Raw genomic sequence first — 20,691 nt, forward strand, 5'->3', positions numbered from 1 at the left:
CTGGCTGAGGGCCATGGTTGCTTTTTGTACCCTCTATTTTCAGGAATTGCGAGTTGATGATTTGGTACTCAACACACCCTCCCTGTCTAACATGGAGACGTTCGGACCACGCTTAATTTAATTGGAGATGTGGTCAACATGTTTCAGATGGGTCCAGTCTTAATTAAGTGTCAAACCACAATGATTACTCATTCAACTGAACATTTATAAAATGGTGTTTTCTAAATTAGAGCAGACCAACCTCCTGTGTGTATGAGGCTTAGAGAGCTACGGATTTGACGGGTGACATCACTGATGAGTCTGAGAATGAGCTGCTTTGAGGAAACAGTGCAATCCTTTAATGGTGTAGCCCCTCTTTTTCAAGGGACCAAAAGTAATTGGACAATTGACTCAAGCTGTTTCATGGACAGGTATTGGTACAGGTATTCCTTGGTTATTTCTTTATCAGTTAAGCAGGTAAAAGGTCCGAGTTGATTCCAATTGTGCCATTTCCATTTGGAAGCTGTTGCTATGAACGCACAACATGTGGTCAAAGGAGCTCACAATGCAAGTGAAACAGGCCATCCTTAGGCTGCAAAAAAATGAAATCCATCAGAGAGATAGCGGGAACATTAGGAGTGGCCAAATCAGTTTGGTACATTCTGAGAAAGAAAAAAAACGCACTGGTGAGCAATGCACCACAAAAAGGCTGGGACGTCCACGGGAGACAACAGTGGTGAATGAGCATCCCCAGCATTTGGCGATGTCCATGGGTTCCAGACATCAGGCTGTCAATTGCCTACAAAGGATTCTCGAGTGTATTAAAAATACTATTCTAAAAAATATTTGGAATGAATTGTATCTGGCAAATTAAGTTATGTTGTCATAAATACAGTTTTTTTTTTTAATGTATTAGTTTAGGACTTTTATTTTGGAAAGAGTTCGAAATTCCGCAACTCGGAAGTACTTCGTTAATGTGGTTGAATAGAAGTAGAGTGAAAATAAAGACGCAGATTGGCTGCATCAACGATGGATCCGATGTGAACACCCTAACATTTGCTAATCGTTTGGGAATATTATCCACAGCAAAACATTTCGAAGCATTTGGTAGGTAATTGAAAAGCTTAGGCGTAATGATTGCCATTCATTGTCAAATATGTACTACTATGGTTTGCTATAACGACCTGCACTTGCTATGATGGTTTTACACCAGATACTTGAATAAATCCCAATATTTACGTTTCCACTCTACGATAACCATGTCTGCCCATGCACGACGTTGCTCATGTCCCGATCTTTTTGAGAAGAAACATTGTAATGGTGGAGAAACAGGCCCCTCAGTAGTTCGGAGGAATGAATGAACACTAATAAAGGTGAGCGCAATCAGTGCAGGTGTTCCCTCTCTGGTTGTGACTACCTTGAAGATCCTGCTCCGTACATTTGAAAGAAAACGAACGTCATCGTAAATAGTGGGTTTTATTAAAGTATCTGGATCAAAGTTCAACTGTGATGGGTGAGTTGAGAGAAGGCCGTCCAACTCGCAACGCCAAGGCAAGTAACAATGTAGTTGGACAATATAGCTACTGTAAATGTTGACAGGATATTTTGTTAATGCAATATTAATATGTCGACGTTGTGTTGAAAACGTAATAATTTATTAATAATCGGAATCGTCATTAATGTATTCGGCACAATTGGTGGGTCATTGTAATCTACTGTAGTAGCCTACTATTTGCATATGTGAACATACATTTGACTTATTGTTAAGATTGTAGTGCCCCTGCTTGCAGAAATCCCTGACAGCTGCGTTATCAGGGCAGTCAGAACAGATCATTTCCTACATACTTTCACATATTGACAGAGTAGTAGACATTTTTTAAGCACTTTTCCTGAAGGTTTTTTTTGTTTTAAAGATTGTGTTCATTTTAATAAATAATGATGCGTGTGTAGACCCAGGGCAAAAAAAGTAACCCATGTGTCTGGATGAAGGGATAAACAGTGCCAAAATAACTGAATTAACAATTAATAATAACATTTTGATCGGTCCTCTCATTTGTGACAACATGGTAGGTCACTCTATAACACCTTTGTAACTTAATTGTGATTAAGCTGCAGCACATTACAAAGCTGTTTTCACACGCATTAGGAAGCTGTTTATTGACACAATGGGAAATGTAAGAGTCCCCTTGAGAGGGTACACAAGGTAAAAGGTGGCAATGGATGGATACAGGACTGATGGGTGAGAGCGGAGACTGTAGCATTAACACGCTACACTACTTACCGGTTCATGGTTTTTAATAAAATGGCCCTGCCGAAAAGGAATGTTTCAGGACTTCATTAAACTATAGATAAGCTAACAAAGATGGATGAAACTGTAGTGGACTTACTAGTGAGGGATGTGAGGTAGATAAATCTAATAGTTTTGGGCACTGCTGAAGTAACTCAAAAGGAGGAAATGGGTCAGTTAAACCCCCCAAATAACTTTGTTCTTACTCTCTTGCCCTAGCCTTTAAGATGGGGACTTTGGCAGCGGAGGATGGTGATGGAGCCAGCACAGAATACCTGTACTGCCGTGGTGCTATCACAGAGGTTCTCAAATTCGGTAGCTTGTGCTCTGGCATCTCCAGGCATACCCCACCTGAAGTGCTGTTTCTAATCATTCCAGGTGAGTGTTTGAGGCTTTTTCTACATCATTCTAGTCAGGTAAGCTCGATTTGGTTAATCATTTTATTTAACATAAAATGGTAATGTCCACACATTGGGTTTGGGTTTGGGTGTTGTGGTTCCCCTTCGTCATAACATATTCGTTCATATACATGTTGACGCTTTTTGTCCTGAGGAAAAATTAGATCTTTTAATGTTTCTACTGAGATGACACTCTTACAATAGTTTCATTGAATCTGTTCTAACATTAAATTATGTTAACAGTAAACATTAAAAAGATTGTATTACTGCTTGGTTTTGGAAGCCTAAATCTGTCCAATAAGAACAGATTTGGAGGTATTGTTAAGGTGGCCAGTAGAATCTCTGGTGGGAGTCAGGCAGGCAGGTCCTTAAGAGGGCTAAAGCTATTGTTGTGGATTTAATTGATTCTTAATAGATTGAGTAGAACTTATAAAGCACAACAAGCTTAAATCAATTGACTCCAAATAGGCCTTTTATTAAGCAAAGTCACATGAGCGCAGAGAGAAAATAGCAGACAAAAAGCTCCCAACGTTGGGCGGGACTCATATTTATAGAACTGTCCTTGGTCATGAGGTCACTATTCTTGGGAACCAATCATATTATGCAAATCTGTGATTGCACAAGTTATGGGCACTGTATTCTTTGTACTCCCCCTGCACTTTTTGTACTTGGTATGAATTTCCATTTCTCTGAACTAGGTCTGTGAATTTATTGTGTTAATTATTGTGTTGTTGTTGTCCTTTTTGTATTCTGTGTGAACCATGGCTGCATAACTAATTTCCCCTAGGGGACAATAAAGAAACCTTGAACATGAACCTATACAGTATGAACTAAGAAATGTGCAATATTATTAATATGATGGTTATTTCTGGGTAGATAATGAGCAGTAGAATTAAATATTAATGGTGTGATGATGCCTTCCTCCAACCAAGGATATGGCAATATGGATATTAAGAGACAACCACTCCCACCATCTCAGACCTTCATCAAAGGGCTTGTTAAGTTGTGTGTCCAACAGACTCCTCTCACTGTGATCTTTGACCTGCATGTTCTCTGTAAGGCTAGGTCTGTGTTGGACAGTAAAGACCACCCCCTTCACTCTCAATCTACGGCCTCAGGGGAGTGTTATATAGGAGCAGTACACACACACACTTTCATTCGTTGTGCAATAAACCTGCTTAATTTGTACATTTAACGTTTGATTTTTACACCATTAATGACCTCTATGATTATTTTGTTCTGTGTAGGATAATTGTGTTTTGTATTTGTATAGTGTCCTCTTTTTGTGACTCCTGTCATACACATCTTGTTAAATGTTTATCTATCTATCTATCTATCTATCTATCTATCTATCTATCTATCTATCTATCTATAGATACCTGGGCAGGGGTCTGGGTGGTGACAGCGTGACTGGCTCCAAACCCAAACTCCTCTTGATGTGTTTAAAGCACTATGTAAAGCACTATGAATTGCCCCTGATTTTGACAACATTTTGACAACAAAGACAACTAATAATTAGGGATGCTCCGATTTATCGGCCACCGATTTCACTCCAAATGACTCGATCGGTGATCGGCAAAAATGGCCGATCGCAAAAAACGATTTTTTTATTTGTTTTTTTTCCCTTTTTTTTCCTGGGGAAGACAGATAACTGAACAGAAAACATAGGAGGACGTAACAGTATGTAAACCATGAAGGCCACGTTTATGATGTCTTTTATACAGCCATATTGACTGACTTGGGCTTCAGGCCCTAACTGGGTGATAGGCCAGACCTTTACTATGCCATAAAAATGGGTCTGCGTTTGCTTGGTGCCTAATGGATCAAAACTTTTGTCTAAAAAGCAAAAAATATGTAGGCTATCCAGTCAGTAGGCCTACAGTTATGTATTTAAAAAAAAAATCGGTATCGGTATCGGTTGATCTTGAGGAAAAAAATCGGTGATCGGTATCGGCCCCAAAAATCCAGATCGGAGCATCCCTACTAATAATAAAAGGCTATGTTCTCACTTTTCTTGTTTTTGATTCTTTGTGACCATCAGTGAAATCTCCCTTAAACGAATCCCACTTTCTTCCCGAACAGACATGTTTACAAGGGTTTTGTAAAAATGGTCTTATTTGTTTATAATTCTAAGAAACCTTTGTGCGTATCTACAGGTAATCCAGGTGTGATAGGCTTCTACAAGACCTTAATGCAGACACTTCATCACAAGTTCAGTCGGCGCTTCCCTGTGTGGGCAGTGAGCCATGCTGGTCACTGTGTTCCCCCAGAAACCATGGACATGGTTGAAGGTAAAGTGCTCTATTTGAGTACAACCGACATTCTATCCTCTTTTTATTAACAGCCTAGATGTAATAAAAAAGGTAACCCTTTTTTGGTACAGTCAAATTATTAAGTTAAAACTGGTTCATCTACAGTGCCCTGCATAAGTAGTAGGAAATAAAAGCATCAGGAGAGTGAAGCATTTTCTTTTGGCTCTAGTCCAAAGTTGGATTTTAAATCAAACAATTACTATGAGGTTAAACTAGAGATTGTCAGCTTTTTTATTATGGTATTTGTGTACATATTTGGTTCCACCATTTAGAAATGACACTTTTTATATATAATCACCCTATTTCAGGACACAATAGGTAATGGGACAGATTAATAAAATGAAGCACTCATAGTATTGTCGACAATCCTTTGCATGCGATAACTGCCTGAAGTCTGTGACCCATTGACCCCACCAGCACTGGGTATCTTCTTTGGTGATTCTCTGCCAGGCCTGTACTGCAGCCATCCTCAGTTGTTTGTTTTGAGGTCTTTTTGCCTAAAATCTTATCAGGAAATTAAATGCCTGTTCAATTGGATTTAAAACCTCCTAGTTGCTATAGCAGTATGTTTGGGGTCATTGTCATTGTCTCCCAGTACAAGGTGGCAGGAGAGGAGGAACGCACTGGCCTGGCCCAGCTAATGTGCATCCTACGGAAAAACATCAGGATTCTCCGCCGGGCTGAGTGGCATCGGAGGCGGCGGCGTGAGAGTAGGGTTGGGTACCGTTTGTTTTTATTCGATACCGGTGCCAAATCGATACTTTAAAAACGGTACCGGTACCGAAACGGTACTTAAATCTGTACTTTTGATTTTAAAAAAAATCTATATTGAAATCCAGGATTTTTCACATCAGTGGCGGGGTTGTCACTGACGCGATTCTCTGAGTGCACGCCATTAATGCCGAGCGGCGATGTTTTATATAAGGTGATCAAATACCAACATATCCTGATGCTACAGCTGCAGCAGAACATGGGGAACTACAGCACTGAACATAGGTTACCGTATAATATACATGTGACTGACAGATACGCCCAAGACACACACACACACACACACACACACACACAGTGAAAGATAATCAGCTCATTGAATATGAAGTACACAAGAGTACACACAGAACCGGGAACGCGCATACAGCACTGAACAACATCCGTAGAATAAACTTGTGACTGACAGTCACATACATACATACATACATTCACATACATACATACATACACACACACACACACACACACTGAAAGATTATCAGCTCATCAATATGAAGTAGGCCTACATGAGAGCACACGCACAAAACGGGCTAACGTTACTCACTAACTGTTTACACAACTAAAATCACAGTGTGACAGTCAGATGAAGCATTCGGTAAACAATCAACAGCAAGGTAATGCATCAGCTGAGTTAAAGAAAACCAACTTTTACCTTTGATGACACCGACATGAGCCCTGTTTTCCCGTACCTCCGCCGTTCTCTTCGTGATGATTTTAGATTATTTTTGCCCCGCGCATATTGCCCTGTAATAAGACCATGCGACCACAGCTTCCGTGTGTCTCTTATTGTCCAAATGTTCCCTGAATTTTAGCTGCATGTTTTTCCAGCATGTAAATCCGTTGTCAATAAAAACTCGACTCCAATTCTTTTCCCCTGCCAATAAAACGTTGTTAAAGTGATGGAGAGACGCAAAGGAGAAGGATTTCTTGAAATCCATATTTCCCGCTAAATTCAGACCAATCACAAAACTGTTTTGCAAGCACGTCGCCTCGCACTTGTTGAGAGCGATTCAGTCTCGGATTACATGCACTGAGTGGAAGGCGATGTCACGTGCGGTTGACTGTTGCATGTAACGTCCGTTTCGGACACCAGGGGGCGAGAGAGGAACCGAAACGAGGCACCGAAATCTCTGTTGCAATTCGGTTCGGTAGGTACCGAATATAAAGTAACCGGTACCGTACCGGTTTTCGGTACCCAACCCTACGTGAGAGGGCACGTAAACGTGCTGCATTCATAGCCAACCCCTTCAAGTTCATGAAGGATTTGCTCGGGCAGAAGCGCAGTGGCAAACTGGCCTCCTCGCAGGAAGAGATAGACCATCATCTGAAGCAGACGTACAGCGATCCCGCAAGAGAGCAGGAGTTGGGAGAGTGCAACATCCTCATAGACCCCCCTGAACCGGAAGAGCAATTCGACATGTCGGAGCTGCAGCTGAAGGAAGTCAGGGAGGTTGTCCGCAAAGCAAGGGCAAGCTCTGCTCCAGGACCGAGTGGCACTTCATACAAAGTGTACAAGAACTGTCCCAAACTCCTGCTGCGTCTGTGGAAAATCCTGCGAGTCTTCTGGAGAAGGGGGAGGATACCTGAACAATGGAGAGTGCTAGGTTGTCTGGAGCATACCGGCGTGGTGACAGAGATCATTCGGGAGGCCCGAGAGAACAAAGGCAACCTGTCAGTGTTGTGGCTTGACCTGGCAAATGCATTCGGCTCCATTCCACACAAGCTGGTTCAGTTCACTTTGACGAAGCATCATGTCCCCAGCAGGTGTAGAGACCTCATCGCTGATTACTACAGCAATTTCAGGATGAGGGTCTCTTCAGGAGCAATAACATCCAGTTGGCACAAGGTGGAGATCAGTATCATCACAGGGTGCACTATCTCTGTGACACTGTTCTCCCTAGCCATGAACATGCTCACCAAGTCAGCTGAGCCAGAGTGCAGAGGGCCCCGAACGAATTCCGGACAACGGCAACCACCCATCAGGGCATTCATGGATGACCTCACAGTCACGACAGAATCAGTCCCAGGCTGCCGGTGGATTCTGAAGGGACTCGAAAAGCTAGTGGAGTGGGCCCGGATGCGTTTCAAACCCGCCAAATCAAGATCGATGGTGCTGAGGAAAGGGAAAGTGGAGGACAAGTTCCGGTTTACCATCACAGGCACAGCCATCCCAACTATCACAGAGAAGCCAGTCAAGAGCTTGGGCAAGGTTTTTGACTGCTCTCTTAGAGACACAATATCCATCCAGTCGACCTGAGTTGGATGGCTGGCTGAAATCCGTGGACAAGTCAGTCCTACCCGGGAAGTTTAAAGCCTGGGTTTACCAACATGGCATTCTTCCCAGGATCCTGTGGCCCCTCCTTGTCTATGCGGTCCCTATCTCAACAGTGGAGACCTTAGAGAGGAGGGTCAGCAACCACCTCCGGAGATGGCTTGGATTACCAAGGAGTTTGAGCAGCACCGCACTCTACGGGAACACCAACAAACTGCAACTGCCCTTCAAATCCTTGGAGGAGGAATTCAAGGTGACGAGCCAGAGAAGTGGTTCAGTACAGGGACTCAAGTGATCCGAAGGTGGCTAATGCAGGGATCCAAGTGAGGACTGGCAGGAAGTGGAGGGCAGAGGAAGCTGTTCAAGAAGCAGAGGCGAGGCTGCATCACAGGAGCTTGGTGGGAGTGGTCACACGAGGTCGAGCTGGGCTTGGATCCTTTCCAACTCCCCAAATGAACACCAGGGGGAAGGAAGGGCGCCGCCTTGTTCAGGAGGAGGTGAGAGCAGCAGTGGAGGAGACAAGAACCTCCAAGGCAGTGGGAATGAAGCAACAGGGAGCTTGGACGAGATGGGAGAATGCGGTTGAGAGGAAGGTGACCTGGGCTGAGCTTTGGAAAGCCGAGCCTCACCGCATCAAATTCCTCATCCAGGCAGTCTATGATGTGCTTCCAAGCCCGTCAAATCTGCACACATTGGGCATAGCAGAGACACCAGCATGCCAACTGTGTTCAAAGCAAGGAACCCTGGAACACATCCTCAGCTGCTGTACAAGGGCCCTTGGAGATGGACGGTACACGTGGAGGCATGACCAAGTCCTGAAGACCATTGCTGAAGCCATCAGCGCAGGACTTGTGTGGGCAAAGCAGTTCCGACCCTCCAAGAAAACCATCGCCTTTGTCAGAGCTGGGGAGCAGCCAACCCCTGCCAGGAAAACATCTGCAGGCATCTTGACCTCTGCAAGAGACTGGCAGCTGTTGGTTGACTTTGAACATCAGCTGAAGTTCCCCAGCCACATTGTAGTCACCACCCTGCGACCAGACATTGTTCTCTTGCCTGAGTCCACCAGGCAAGCAGTGCTGCTGGAACTGACAGTCCCGTGGGAAGACCGCTTGGAAGAAGCCTTTGAGAGGAAGCTCTCCAAGTACGCGGGACAGGTCAGTGACTGCCAACAGGCTGGTTGGAGAGCGAGGTGTTTCCCAGTAGAGGTTGGTTGCAGAGGATTTGTAGCCCGTTCCTTAGCCAGAGCCTTCAGCAGTTTGGGCATCGAGGGAGAGAGAAAGAGGAGAGCCATCCGCAGTACCACCAATGCGGCAGAGATGCCCTGAAGCCACCATGCCCTGAAGCCTCCATGCAGCGTGCCAACCCCCCCCCCCCCCCCCTCTGGTGAACTTTGTGCCGCCTTCTGGGGCAGTGCTCAAGGCCGTTGTCCATGGCGACACTGATTGCTGCTCTACGAAGACGGGTCGGACTGACCCAGAACATCTCCCGAGACTTTCCCCCGCCTTATCTCTCTACCCCCCCCACTCCTCCCTCCCCCCGCCCATGCCACCCCGCCACCACCCCCCCCTCCCTTCTCTACAGTGGACATATATGGCGCCGCACAGGGCAGCTACTTACAGTTTGTTGTGTTCTGTCTGCACTACTGTCTGTCCTGTGTTGTTTTGTTTGCATTGCATTTTAGCACAGTGCGCCGATTAGATAGAAGATGTTCTAGAGAGGGTGATGTAACCCCTCCCTCCCCTCCCTTCCCCCACCCCTCCCCTGCTGTTGTGTCTCGTTTCCCCCCCCCCCCTTTTCTTCGTTTTGTTATCTTTGGTTGTATATGTTCTATTGTAAAGCGCTTTGAGTTGCATTTCATGTACGAAAGGCGCTATATAAATAAAGCTTTGCTTACTTACTTACTAGAGAGCCTCTAGATGGCTGTGGCTCAAAAGAGGAGAGCCATGGAGTCATGGTAGCTAGTTAGCCATCTGGACACAAGCTGGGGTCTGATCAGCCCCGGCTGGGTCACCTGGAGGAGGGTGTATGATGTTGAAAGACCCGAAACGCCCGATGATTCCAGGAACATCACTGAAGATGTGTCCAGAGGCATCAGTAGATGTATGTACACAGTCTTACTGTATGATGAAGTGTCATACAATGAATTTGGTGCCAAGAAGTTTCTGTACACTTCAGAATACATTCTGCTGCTGCCATCAGCAGTTACATCATCAATGAAGACAAGTTAGCCAGTTCAAGTGACAGCTATACATACCCAATCCATAACACCCCCTCCACCGTGTTTCACAGTCAGATGAGATGGTATGCTGTAAATCTTGGTCTGGTCCTTTTTTCTCAAATCTTTCCACTTGCAATCACTCTGGTACATGATAATATTAGTCTTATCTGTCCAGACCCCTGCAGGCTTTTAAGGTATTTTTTAACATGACCATCCTTTTTGACGATAACTACTGGTTTGCACCTTGCAGTGAAGCTTCTGTAGTTTGCCTGGTGATGTATTCTGTGGATGATAGGGGTAGTGGTGGTCTAGTGCAGTGGTTCCCAACCGGGGGTACGCGGACCCCTAGGGGTACATGAGGGGATTGCAGGTGGTACGTGGAAAGATTTGGAATTATAATTTATTTCCCCTTCCAAAAAATTTAATAAATATACAAGTAATTTCATAAACCTGTTGTTAAAATGGTACGCTGCAACTTAAGTTCCTCCCCGACAGGTGAGGACTGTAACACAAGTGGTAGTCACGTCACATTTAAATCATGTTCACGATCATTTTCGCACGCAAGTCAGCTAGGCCTGTCAGTATACCGCAAAGATGGACAGATGGTTAAAACGACCAGCTACAGTAACGGTCAGATCAGAGGCAGATCAGACGGTTAGATCAGAGAGAAAAAGAAAAAAAAAGGACCCCGCTATTATTTGGAAACATATGTTTTGTGGGGATTTACATGTACATAGGCTGATCCACCACAGCCACAGTGCTTTTTCTGCGGCGAAGTCCTGGCTAATAATTCAATGAAGCCATCCCATTTACAGCGACACCAGAGCACCAAACACCTAGCAACTGTAAAACTGACGACTTTTTCAAGCGAAAACTGTCAGAGTTCAAGTCAAGTCAGGCTACACTGAAGAAAGCGGCGAGTGTGTCAAGCAAAGCACTGGAGGCGTCCTATGCTGTTTCATTACTGGTGGCTAAGTAAAAAAAAAAACATTCAATCGCCGAAGATCTGATTTTGCCTGCCGCTATGATTTTGGCTAAAACTATGCTGGACAAGAAAGCAGCTGACGCGCTCAAGTTGGTACCATTATCAAACAATACCGTCTCCCGTCGGATTGATGATATGTCCATAAATATTGTCGGACAAGTGGTGGATCAAATGAAGCAAGCAGGTCAGTTCGCTTTGCAATTAGATGAAATGACCGACGTTAGTGAGGAGGCTCAGCTGCTTTGTGCGTTATAAAGTAGAGTCGGACATAAATGAGCATAACTTGTTTTGCAAGACGCTGCCAGAAAAGACAACTGGCGAGGAAATATTTCTGATTATTGACAGCTTCTTCAAAGACAACGATCTGGAGTGGAAATCCTGCAGTCACATCTGTACCGATGGAGCGGCAGCAATGACGGGTAAGGTGCGTGGGCTGCTTGGGCGTGTGATGAAGGTGAACCCCCAAATTAAGTGGATACACTGTATTATTCACCGGGAGGCACTCGCCAGCAAAAGGATGAGCCCCGAGTTAAGTGCAGTTATGGACGACGCAGTTAAGGTGATTTACTTCATTCAGTCCCGGCCAATGAACCACAGACTGTTTCAAACTCTTTGTCATGGCAGCGGGTCAGAGCATGAGCAGCTACTGCTTCACACAGACGTTCGCTGGCTGTCTCGAGGCAGTGTGTGTGTGTGTGTGTGTGTGTGTGTGTGTGTGTGTGATGAATGAATTAAACATTGAGGTGGCCAGGTGGCACATGTATTGGCCAATTAGCTCATGTAGTCTAATTTTGAATGGCAGTGTTTTGAAATGGCAAACATGTGACTTTATGTCAGATTGTTGTGTCTTAGGCAGAGAACCGTGTTTAGTGCATTTAAAAAGTGCCATTTTGAATAGCAAAATGTGTGTAAAGCAGAAAATGTGTTTAGAGTTTTGGAGACTCGAGAAGAGGTTTTGCTCTCTGTGTGTCAGTTTAAATAATTGTGCTATGCATGTCATTTTATTGTGTTAGCAATTGGAAAAAACTGTAATAGAACACATGTGGACAGATACAGATACATATAGTTAAAAGTCCCAGTGCTGTTTTACTGTATATCGGCACTCATGGAATGCCTCTTGTCCAATCAAATGACTTGGTCGGAACTAACTGTTGTATAATAAATGTTATATTTGCAAGTTAGTGTTTAATTGAACATTTTTGGAAATAATCAACATGCATGAGTGAGGGGGTACTTCTGGCATGGCAAAACAGCTCAAGGGGTACACAAGACAAAAAAGGTTGGGAACCACTGGTCTAGTGGATAGTGAGTTGGACTTGGGATCGGAAGGTTGTGAGTTCAAATCCCGCCTGAAGCCACACCACTACTAGTGTGCCCTTGGGTAAGGCACTTAGCCCTCAGTTACTCCAGGGGGAATGTCCCTGTAATTCGTAATTGTAAGTCGCTTTGGATAAAAGCTGCTAAATGGCAAAATTAATTAATTAAAAAATTAATGATAGTCTCTGACACATTCATGCCTACTTCCTGGAGAGGAGGTTCCTGAGTTTTTCTTAATTATAGTGAGTATTCTTCAGTCATCCACTGTAGAAGTCTTCCATGGCCTACCAGCCTATTGTGATGGCTGAGCTCACCAGAGCTTTTTCCTCTTTTGAATGATATTCTAAAATGTTGATTGTGGTAGATTTAAGGCTTTGTTTCCAATAGATCTTTCTGATATTTCAGCCTTGTAATAGCTTCCCTGACTTGATGTCTCTATGGTTCTCATGTTGACATACTAGTAGACTCTGAAGGTAAACACGATGCCTTAAATCAATACTAGAAATTAAGAGCTGTCTTATGACCGCACAAATGATGTAATGGAACATACCTGATGAAACACCTCTCGGGACAATTGACTTGTTACCCTGAAATAGGGGGACTACGCATAAGAAGAGTTGTAATTTCTGAATGGTGAAACCAATATATACAGAAATACCATCAATACAAGTTGAGAAACTCTCACCCCATAGTAATTGTTTCGATTTCAAATCCTTTGAGTGTAGAGCCCAAGGAAGAAAATGTACTTCACTGTCCTATTACTTATGCAGGGAACTGTAATTTAGGCTATCAATCATTGAAATTCTGATGTATGTGCTCAACTTTCAAAACTCTTAACATAAAACTGAAACACATAAAACGATGGCAATGAGGATCATCATAATTGTGTTTTGCAGATGCCTCTGTGATGGCAGCAGAAGACCTTTTTGGTCTGGATGGGCAGATTGAGCATAAATTGGTTTTCCTCAGGCAGCACGTACCCAGGGCCACTCACCTGGTTTTGGTGGGCCATTCCATTGGCTGCTACATCATCCTGGAGATGATGAAGAGGGATCCTGAACTTCAGGTGTGTCTGAAATATTTCTGTTGAATTAATGGCATAGATGTAGGACCATCCAGATACTTTTTAGGTGAATGTCTTTGCTATTTATCAAGTTTTTGTGAAATCCTCAATTAAAACATATTTTTGGAGGTAGTATGTATCGTTTATTATGCATTTCTGCTGTCAAAGGCATTCCGTTAGTCAGGGTTAGTCAGTTAGTCAGTGTCTGGATTCCTGTGGTATGTCCTGATGGAACTCATCACTAAATAAGTGTGTAGTAGTGTTGACATACTGTGCATGCCGCTGAGGGCATCCAAGCCGGGTGAGGGTGGAAGAATACTTGGCATGCTTTAGAAAATGATAGCTCCAATATTGTGTCTTGGTGCTTTATCATAATGTATATGTTTTATAATTTGTTTTGGTAATATCGAAGTAAAGTAACAAGCACCAGTTTCAAATACACTCTGACAAAAAACATTAGACACAGAGGAAAATAACGTCTTTAGCAGGCCCTGACATAACACCGCCCTCGGCTGAGTCTATTTGCTCGAAAATGTCTCAGGTTGCTAAAGCAAATACACTATGGTCCATTGACCTGCAACACACGGATATGATTGCTATGATAATGGAACCGTGTGTTACAATCTATGCCTGAATCAAGGCTCTTTCTCAGTCATTCCACTGTGAATAATTGAGTCTTGTGGAATGTTGTTTGTTTCTCTCTGCCTCCCTCTCTGTAATGTACCTTTAGGGTAGAATTGAACATTTATCTATGAAGTATTTGCCTTGTAATAATTATATATAAGCTTACAGTATTATTCAATTTCATTCATTCTAACTTGACTCTTCTTGCATCTTGTCAAACTCAGCAATTGTCTGCACATAGTGTTAATTTAATTACTTGGTGTCAGATTATTAATATTATCATATGCTTTGCTATTAACAATACAACCTGGGGCGCTTAGGTGGCGTAGCGGACTAATTTCGATTCCGGCCGCGGACATATCCTGCATGTCATCCCTTCTCTCTCTCTCACCCATCCTTCCTGTCAAATCTCTACTGTCTCCATCACAATACAAAATAAAATAAAAATATCAGTGGGACTGCCCCACTCAGAAATAATAAAAAAAATACATACAGCCTTCCTTGTATTGTAACTGCCAACCTATGCCAGCCCTACAATACTAATGAACACCATCTTTAAGTTGCTGTTTTTGTCTCTTGAATGCATTTGCCTGTAGGTGGTGAAGTCGGTGCTGCTCTTTCCCACCATTGAGCGCATGGCACAGACTCCTCAGGGTAGGGTCATGACCCCTGTGCTATGTCGCCTGCGATACATGGCCTACTTGCCCGTCTTTTTGCTCTCCCTCTTGCCAGAGGGTCTAAAGGCCGCTGTGGTGAAGCTGGTCTTCAGTGGGTTGCGTTCACTCGACCACTCTGCTGTCCCATCTACTGTTAGTCTTTTTAGCGTGGACTGTGCAGGTGAGTCTCTCATTCAGGCCTATTCTGTTCAGTTTGATTTTGAAAAACTGCTCCAACTGCCTGTTCAGATTTTAGGGAAGATGCTTTTGTCATCCATCTGCCCAGACCTGTCTGTGCATACATCTGTGCGTTCATTTTTAAAATTGTAATACAGAACAACAGCATGGGCAACAAAAATCTTATCAATGAGCATAAAATACACATAAGCAGTGAAGCAGACTACATAGGTGTCTGAAATGTAACACTAATCATAACACCCATAACCCAAAACATCACACCACATGACTACTTAAGGACACACCACTCCACCTCAACAACCATGCCACACATCACATCAAATTACTACAACAGGACACACATCACAATGCAACACACCATAACGGAAAACAACACAACACTGTAGGGAATGTGTTACATGTAGCAATGTGTTAAATGTAGTAATGCAAGATAGATACTAGACCTACTTCTTAATATTTGTAAAGGATTTATCGTGGTATTACCGGACCACTGCTGTGCCCTTTTTGATCAAAATAAGTGTATTTGGCCAGTGGATTTGTTGTTTTCGTTCGTTAATAGTAGACACATTTGCACTTTTTTTTTTTTTTTTTTTTACAATCTCTGAGTTATATCAGGCTTTAAATGCCCTGATCAATTTGATATCGAATTGCCTATTTGTGTCATTTCCTACAACTCCCTAGATTCCCCTCTCCCCCTAATGCCAGGTCCTTCTGTTGAACAGATTCCCCTCTCCCTCTAATGCCAGGTCCTTCTGTTGAACAGTGCTATTCCCCTCTCCCTCTAATGCCAGGTCCTTCTGTTGAACAGTGCTAGAGCATGCTGCGCTCCAGGAATCACTGGCATAGTAGAGCAGCTTCAGAGTGCAAGAACTTATGTTTTTTAATATGGTATGGCATGTTTTTTAGGAAGTAAACACAGACATTGTGTGTTATTACCTATGTTGGACCAAAAATACAGATGAAAATGGATTCCGGGTAAATAATTAAACCCACTTACAGCCTTTTCCCAGTTTTAATCTTAATATGTATTATTAAATGATTGTTATGTTAATCTGAGAATTTGCTTGACCTATCTGAAATATCAATGCACTCAGTTGCATCATTTTGAATAATAATCAACACAACGATCACTGTATAAACATGTAGGCATGTGAAAACAGCTTCCTAATGCATTCTGTAAAACAAAAGCTATTGCTAGTTTGAAGATTTCTATGTGTGATTTGTATGAGTGATCTATTTGGATGTAATCACATGTTTTTTTTAAACTACGGAGCTTTAGGGAAAAGTGTTTATATCCATAAGCATTGTGCTAGCACATACATCTATAATTTATGTTTAATAACATGCATCTTAACAACCTCCTCCGTGTCTGGCTGGGAGATGCAAAGCGCTATTTTCAAAAGACTACTAATTTAGACAACAAAGACTGCTAATACTTTGCTGTGTAGTTTGTTTTTTATTTGTGAGGCAAGCGGACAAATATTAAATAAAAGTTAAATAAATTAAATAAAAGTATCAGAGTAGCCTAGACATAGGCTAAACATGGAAACAATGAGAAATATTATGCTACATTTCAGTCTGATTTATTACACATGCATAACTGTAATTAACATACTAATTCTTATCTTAAGTCATTGGTGTTTTGTTTATTGAAAGATGAGACCTCATAATGCTATTTATAAATCATATTCATCAAAAAAAGAGTCCTATCCCTATACATGGATAGAAATGATGGAGAAATGACAGACTGTGGCTTTAAAGAAAATGCTGCATTCCAATGTCTAAAGTTTACTCATAATGAATGAATGGTGTGAATGGTCTTTATTGAATGTTGGGGTTTGACACAAAACATATTACTAAGATACTATTTCAGGAAGTAAATCCGAGCTTTCTGATATATCTGAGCTTTGTATGAACAAAGTAATGATATGTTGTGACCATAATGGTAGGTATGTTATGGAAAAACTAAATATACCCAGAAAAGTATATTTGTGAAATTCTGCTTAAAATGTATAATTGTATTCCATAAACTTGTTGTTTTTTGCATCATGTATTATTTGTATGATGTCTTCCATACCGGGAACTTTGACACACTATACAAGGTTCCTCTGAGCATGATATAACATTTTCTTTATTATTTTGTTGAAGCCAATGCTATGTACATGGGGGGTCAAGAGATGAGGCAAGTTCTGGAGAGAGACGACTTTACCATCAATCAAAACCTGGACAAGGTAACAAATGTCTTGCATGTTCTTAAAGGTACACAATATAAGTTGTATTGTAGCTCTATCTATAAAAACGTTGCATATGTACCTTGTCAGTGTCACCACAGAGAGCACCAAAGCACATTTCTTGCCAGGACGTACCTTCATAGACTGAAATGGAAATCACGAATTGACCCTAGTAGCCCCAACTTTAAATTTAAATTCTTGGCTTTTAAAGGGTATGTTTCTTGTTTAAGTTGACTACGAAATAATGACTGTCAAAGATGTTGATACTTCGATGTGTGCTCCCTTATTTAATTTTTTGTTCATTGTCAAATGTGACAGGGGCTAGTGAAAGGGGGATAAAGTCGGCATGGTCATTTTTCATTTTTTTTTTTACAGATTATGAAAGTGCAGATTGTAAGCTTTCAAATTATGTCATACATTAAAATATAGCTAATTAGCTAGATAACTTCTATGCATGTTTAGTGCATCACAACATGCTAAAAACACATAACTACACCTAACTAGATCACAGTCACACTCACAGTCCCTAAGCATAAACAAGACATATCAGAATGTATCAGAACGTGTTATGACAGACGACAGTGCTGTGAATCGCGTATCGAAAACAAGCCTAGTTTGTGTACAAATTATAAGTATTTAGTGATCCTAAAACTGCTGTTTGTTACATAACAAAAAATACAAAAATCACAGCCGACTTGGTACACCTTTCTCCAGACCCTTTTGCAAATAGCTGTGACCATTGCATGATAATGTAGGCTACTGAAGGTGAAGTGTGCCCACCTTGACTGTAAACAAAGCTGCATGACTTACAGCAATGTTATCTTTCCAATAATCTAGACAGTAGTTCACCAGCCAAACTAGCAACTGTTAGCGTATATACCCCCTACTGCTAGATGTCGGCAGATTTTAACCCAGGAGTTATTATTTGTTTATTCAGAAATGACCTCGGTCATGAGTTAATGATCAAATATTCTAATATGCTACTGTATGTATGATAATGCAACAAACGGTAAATGTAATTGACCTTTTCCAAAACAAATTAATTTAATTCCTGATATTTACGTTAATACTCAAATTTTACCAAGCTTGAATTTATTATAGCAACAGTATTAACCATTAGCTCTAAGTCAGTGCTCCATTGTACTGTGAATATCAGATACATTTGAGTCAATTATTATTATTATTTATTTATTTATTAAAAGAAGACCTGTTTATTAGTGGTTGAACTGATGTTTTAATCATCTATGTTATCCTCTCTTCAGCTTGTGTTTTACTATGGAGCCAATGACCACTGGTGCCCCAGGCAGTACTACCATGAAATCAAAAGGGATTTCCCAGGTGGGGATATCAGACTCTGTGAAAGAGGGTTTCGACATGCCTTTGTCCTGGATGCTGGAAAAGAAGTAGCTGATATGATCGTTGAATGGATCCATGCCGATTTGCCAACATGACAGCTGTAGTTTCCACATGTGAACTTCAGGGAAGTTGCATAACAACAGTATGATAATTGTATAGTTTAATTATATTCAAAATGTCAATAACAGGTTTATACTGGTGCTTAAAAATATTGAAAATTATTTTGAATGGACCATTTCAAGATTGAAGCTTCAGATTTTCAACATAGTGCTTGACAGTGCTGGAATTTCAGTTTATCAGCAGGCTCAATCAATAAAACACTTTGCCTTTGTACACACAAATGCATAGTTTTGACAAATGTATTAACACATTAATAAACATTACTATAACCAGGGCAGGTGTTTAAAAACATCTAAAATGCCAGTTCATACAAACATAAAACGCAAAAAGGCAAACAAGAAAGACGAACACAGTTGGCAAAATGTTAGAGCCAAGCTGCCGGTGTGACGATGTCGTGACGGCACTGGTGAGGGGTTTTTTCAGGTCATTCAACTCGTCAAAACAACCACCAGGAGGCATCGTTGGACATGATGGATATGTTTCAACACCTCACATTTGGAAAAGGGCAAATTGTCTGGACAGAGAAATTTGAAATTAGGTCCTTGAATAAACCTTAATTTAGAACAAATTATGTCTTCCTGGACACTTAATACAATTGTGCAAATACTTGTGTCAGACATGGAATATTTGCGTCCGTTAAATTAGTATTAGTATAGTATAGGCTATGAGTATTAACTCATAATGAAATAATGTTCCTCAGTTGATTTCCCTTGATTAAAATGACAGCTTTCATGAATCAGTCACAAATGTTTACATGTGCAATGATGAGAATAAAACCCTTTTTCCACTGTTTTATTTCTTCATGGACACTTCATAAAATTATGTCAGACATGGAATACAGTGTCTATAGAAAGTCATCACAACCCTTCACTTTTTCCACATGTTGTTGTGTTTTAGACTAAATTTAAAATTGATTAAATAAATGTAAAAATGTGTCATTGTGAAAGTCCTGGACACAGGTGGTGCTGTACACCGAGACCTGTTGGGACGTTGCCCGTTTATTAAAGGGAACACAGGCAAACCTCAGCACGCCTCACACGCATCATAATAGTCCGAACGTAAACAGCGATAGGACCAGTCCCGTATCGCGCAGCGCGACCGGCTCCTTTAACCTTTTCGGTCTTTAGCCTTGTCGCTCGCTGAGTCTGGTGATGCGGTTTTCCAGCTCTCCGTCCGTTCACTCTCCTATTTTATAATTGATCCCTATGCACATTAGAGAGCCTATAAAAACAAAGATATTGATTCCAAAATCACATTAACTGTTATCCTTGCATTAAGATGGACTCAATTCAACTTATTGAGTGATTTCTTGATGACATGTTTGTGTAACCCGTGTGTGTTACGCCTGCGTTGTGTTCTGGTGGTGTGTGGGGCAATAACGAGGCCGGAGGCAGAACTGGGTCTCTGGTTCACTTTAGTGGAGCTGTGTAGGGACGCGGGAAGGGGGGTGCTGAGGGTGCTGCAGCACCCCCTAGCGGCAGGCAGAAGGAGCTCCTCCTGCCTGAATTTAAAAAATAAAAATATTATTCAAACAATAATTTAAAACAATATAATAACTATTGTTGCTTTTGGGAATAAAAATAAATGTGTTTTTTGTAATAAATGTAAAAATGTGTTTGTTAGTTTTAATGTTAGTGATCACATGGTCATATCTTGCTAGGGAATCTCTAAGTTCTTTAGCAAAAATGCTAAATCAGCCAGAACAATTGAAGTGGAGTTGGAAGAAGATGCTGAGCTTAACAACACTCCCATTAATGCTCTACTGTCGGACGTTGTTGAGAAAGAGCAACAGACGGCCAGAAACGTATTAGAACTGATATTCAGATCCATCCGATTCTTCGGCAGCGAAGAGCTTCCGTTAAGAGGCAATAACAATCGACATGGAGTGCTGTCTGTAATAATGG

At 41.8% G+C, this 20,691-nt stretch overlaps 1 protein-coding gene across 1 annotated transcript; it reads left to right on the forward strand.

Annotated features, from left to right (window-relative positions):
* The first annotated feature begins 964 nt into the window (after nt 1-964).
* ldah (lipid droplet associated hydrolase) lies at nt 965-19,579 on the forward strand. The gene is made up of 7 exons (XM_080550595.1): nt 965-1,086; nt 2,486-2,644; nt 4,821-4,955; nt 13,436-13,605; nt 14,823-15,063; nt 17,229-17,311; nt 18,574-19,579. The coding sequence occupies exons 2-7, from the start codon at nt 2,494-2,496 to the stop codon at nt 18,760-18,762; spliced, it is 969 nt and encodes a 322-aa protein (XP_080406721.1). The 5' UTR covers nt 965-1,086; nt 2,486-2,493; the 3' UTR covers nt 18,763-19,579.
* Nucleotides 19,580-20,691: the final 1,112 nt, after the last annotated feature.

Source organism: Nansenia antarctica (genome assembly GCF_963989245.1).
Source record: "Nansenia antarctica genome assembly, chromosome: 1".
NCBI lineage: Eukaryota > Metazoa > Chordata > Actinopteri > Argentiniformes > Microstomatidae > Nansenia > Nansenia antarctica.

What these genes read in the sequence shown, in the direction of transcription:
- ldah (XM_080550595.1), top strand. Translation starts at nt 2,494, where the DNA reads ATGGGGACTTTGGCAGCGGAGGATGGTGATGGAGCCAGCACAGAATAC. An exon ending in AGAGGGATCCTGAACTTCAG is followed by an intron (nt 13,606 to 14,822) that starts GTGTGTCTGAAA and finishes ATTTGCCTGTAG; the next exon opens with GTGGTGAAGTCGGTGCTGCT. An exon ending in TCAATCAAAACCTGGACAAG is followed by an intron (nt 17,312 to 18,573) that starts GTAACAAATGTC and finishes TCCTCTCTTCAG; the next exon opens with CTTGTGTTTTACTATGGAGC.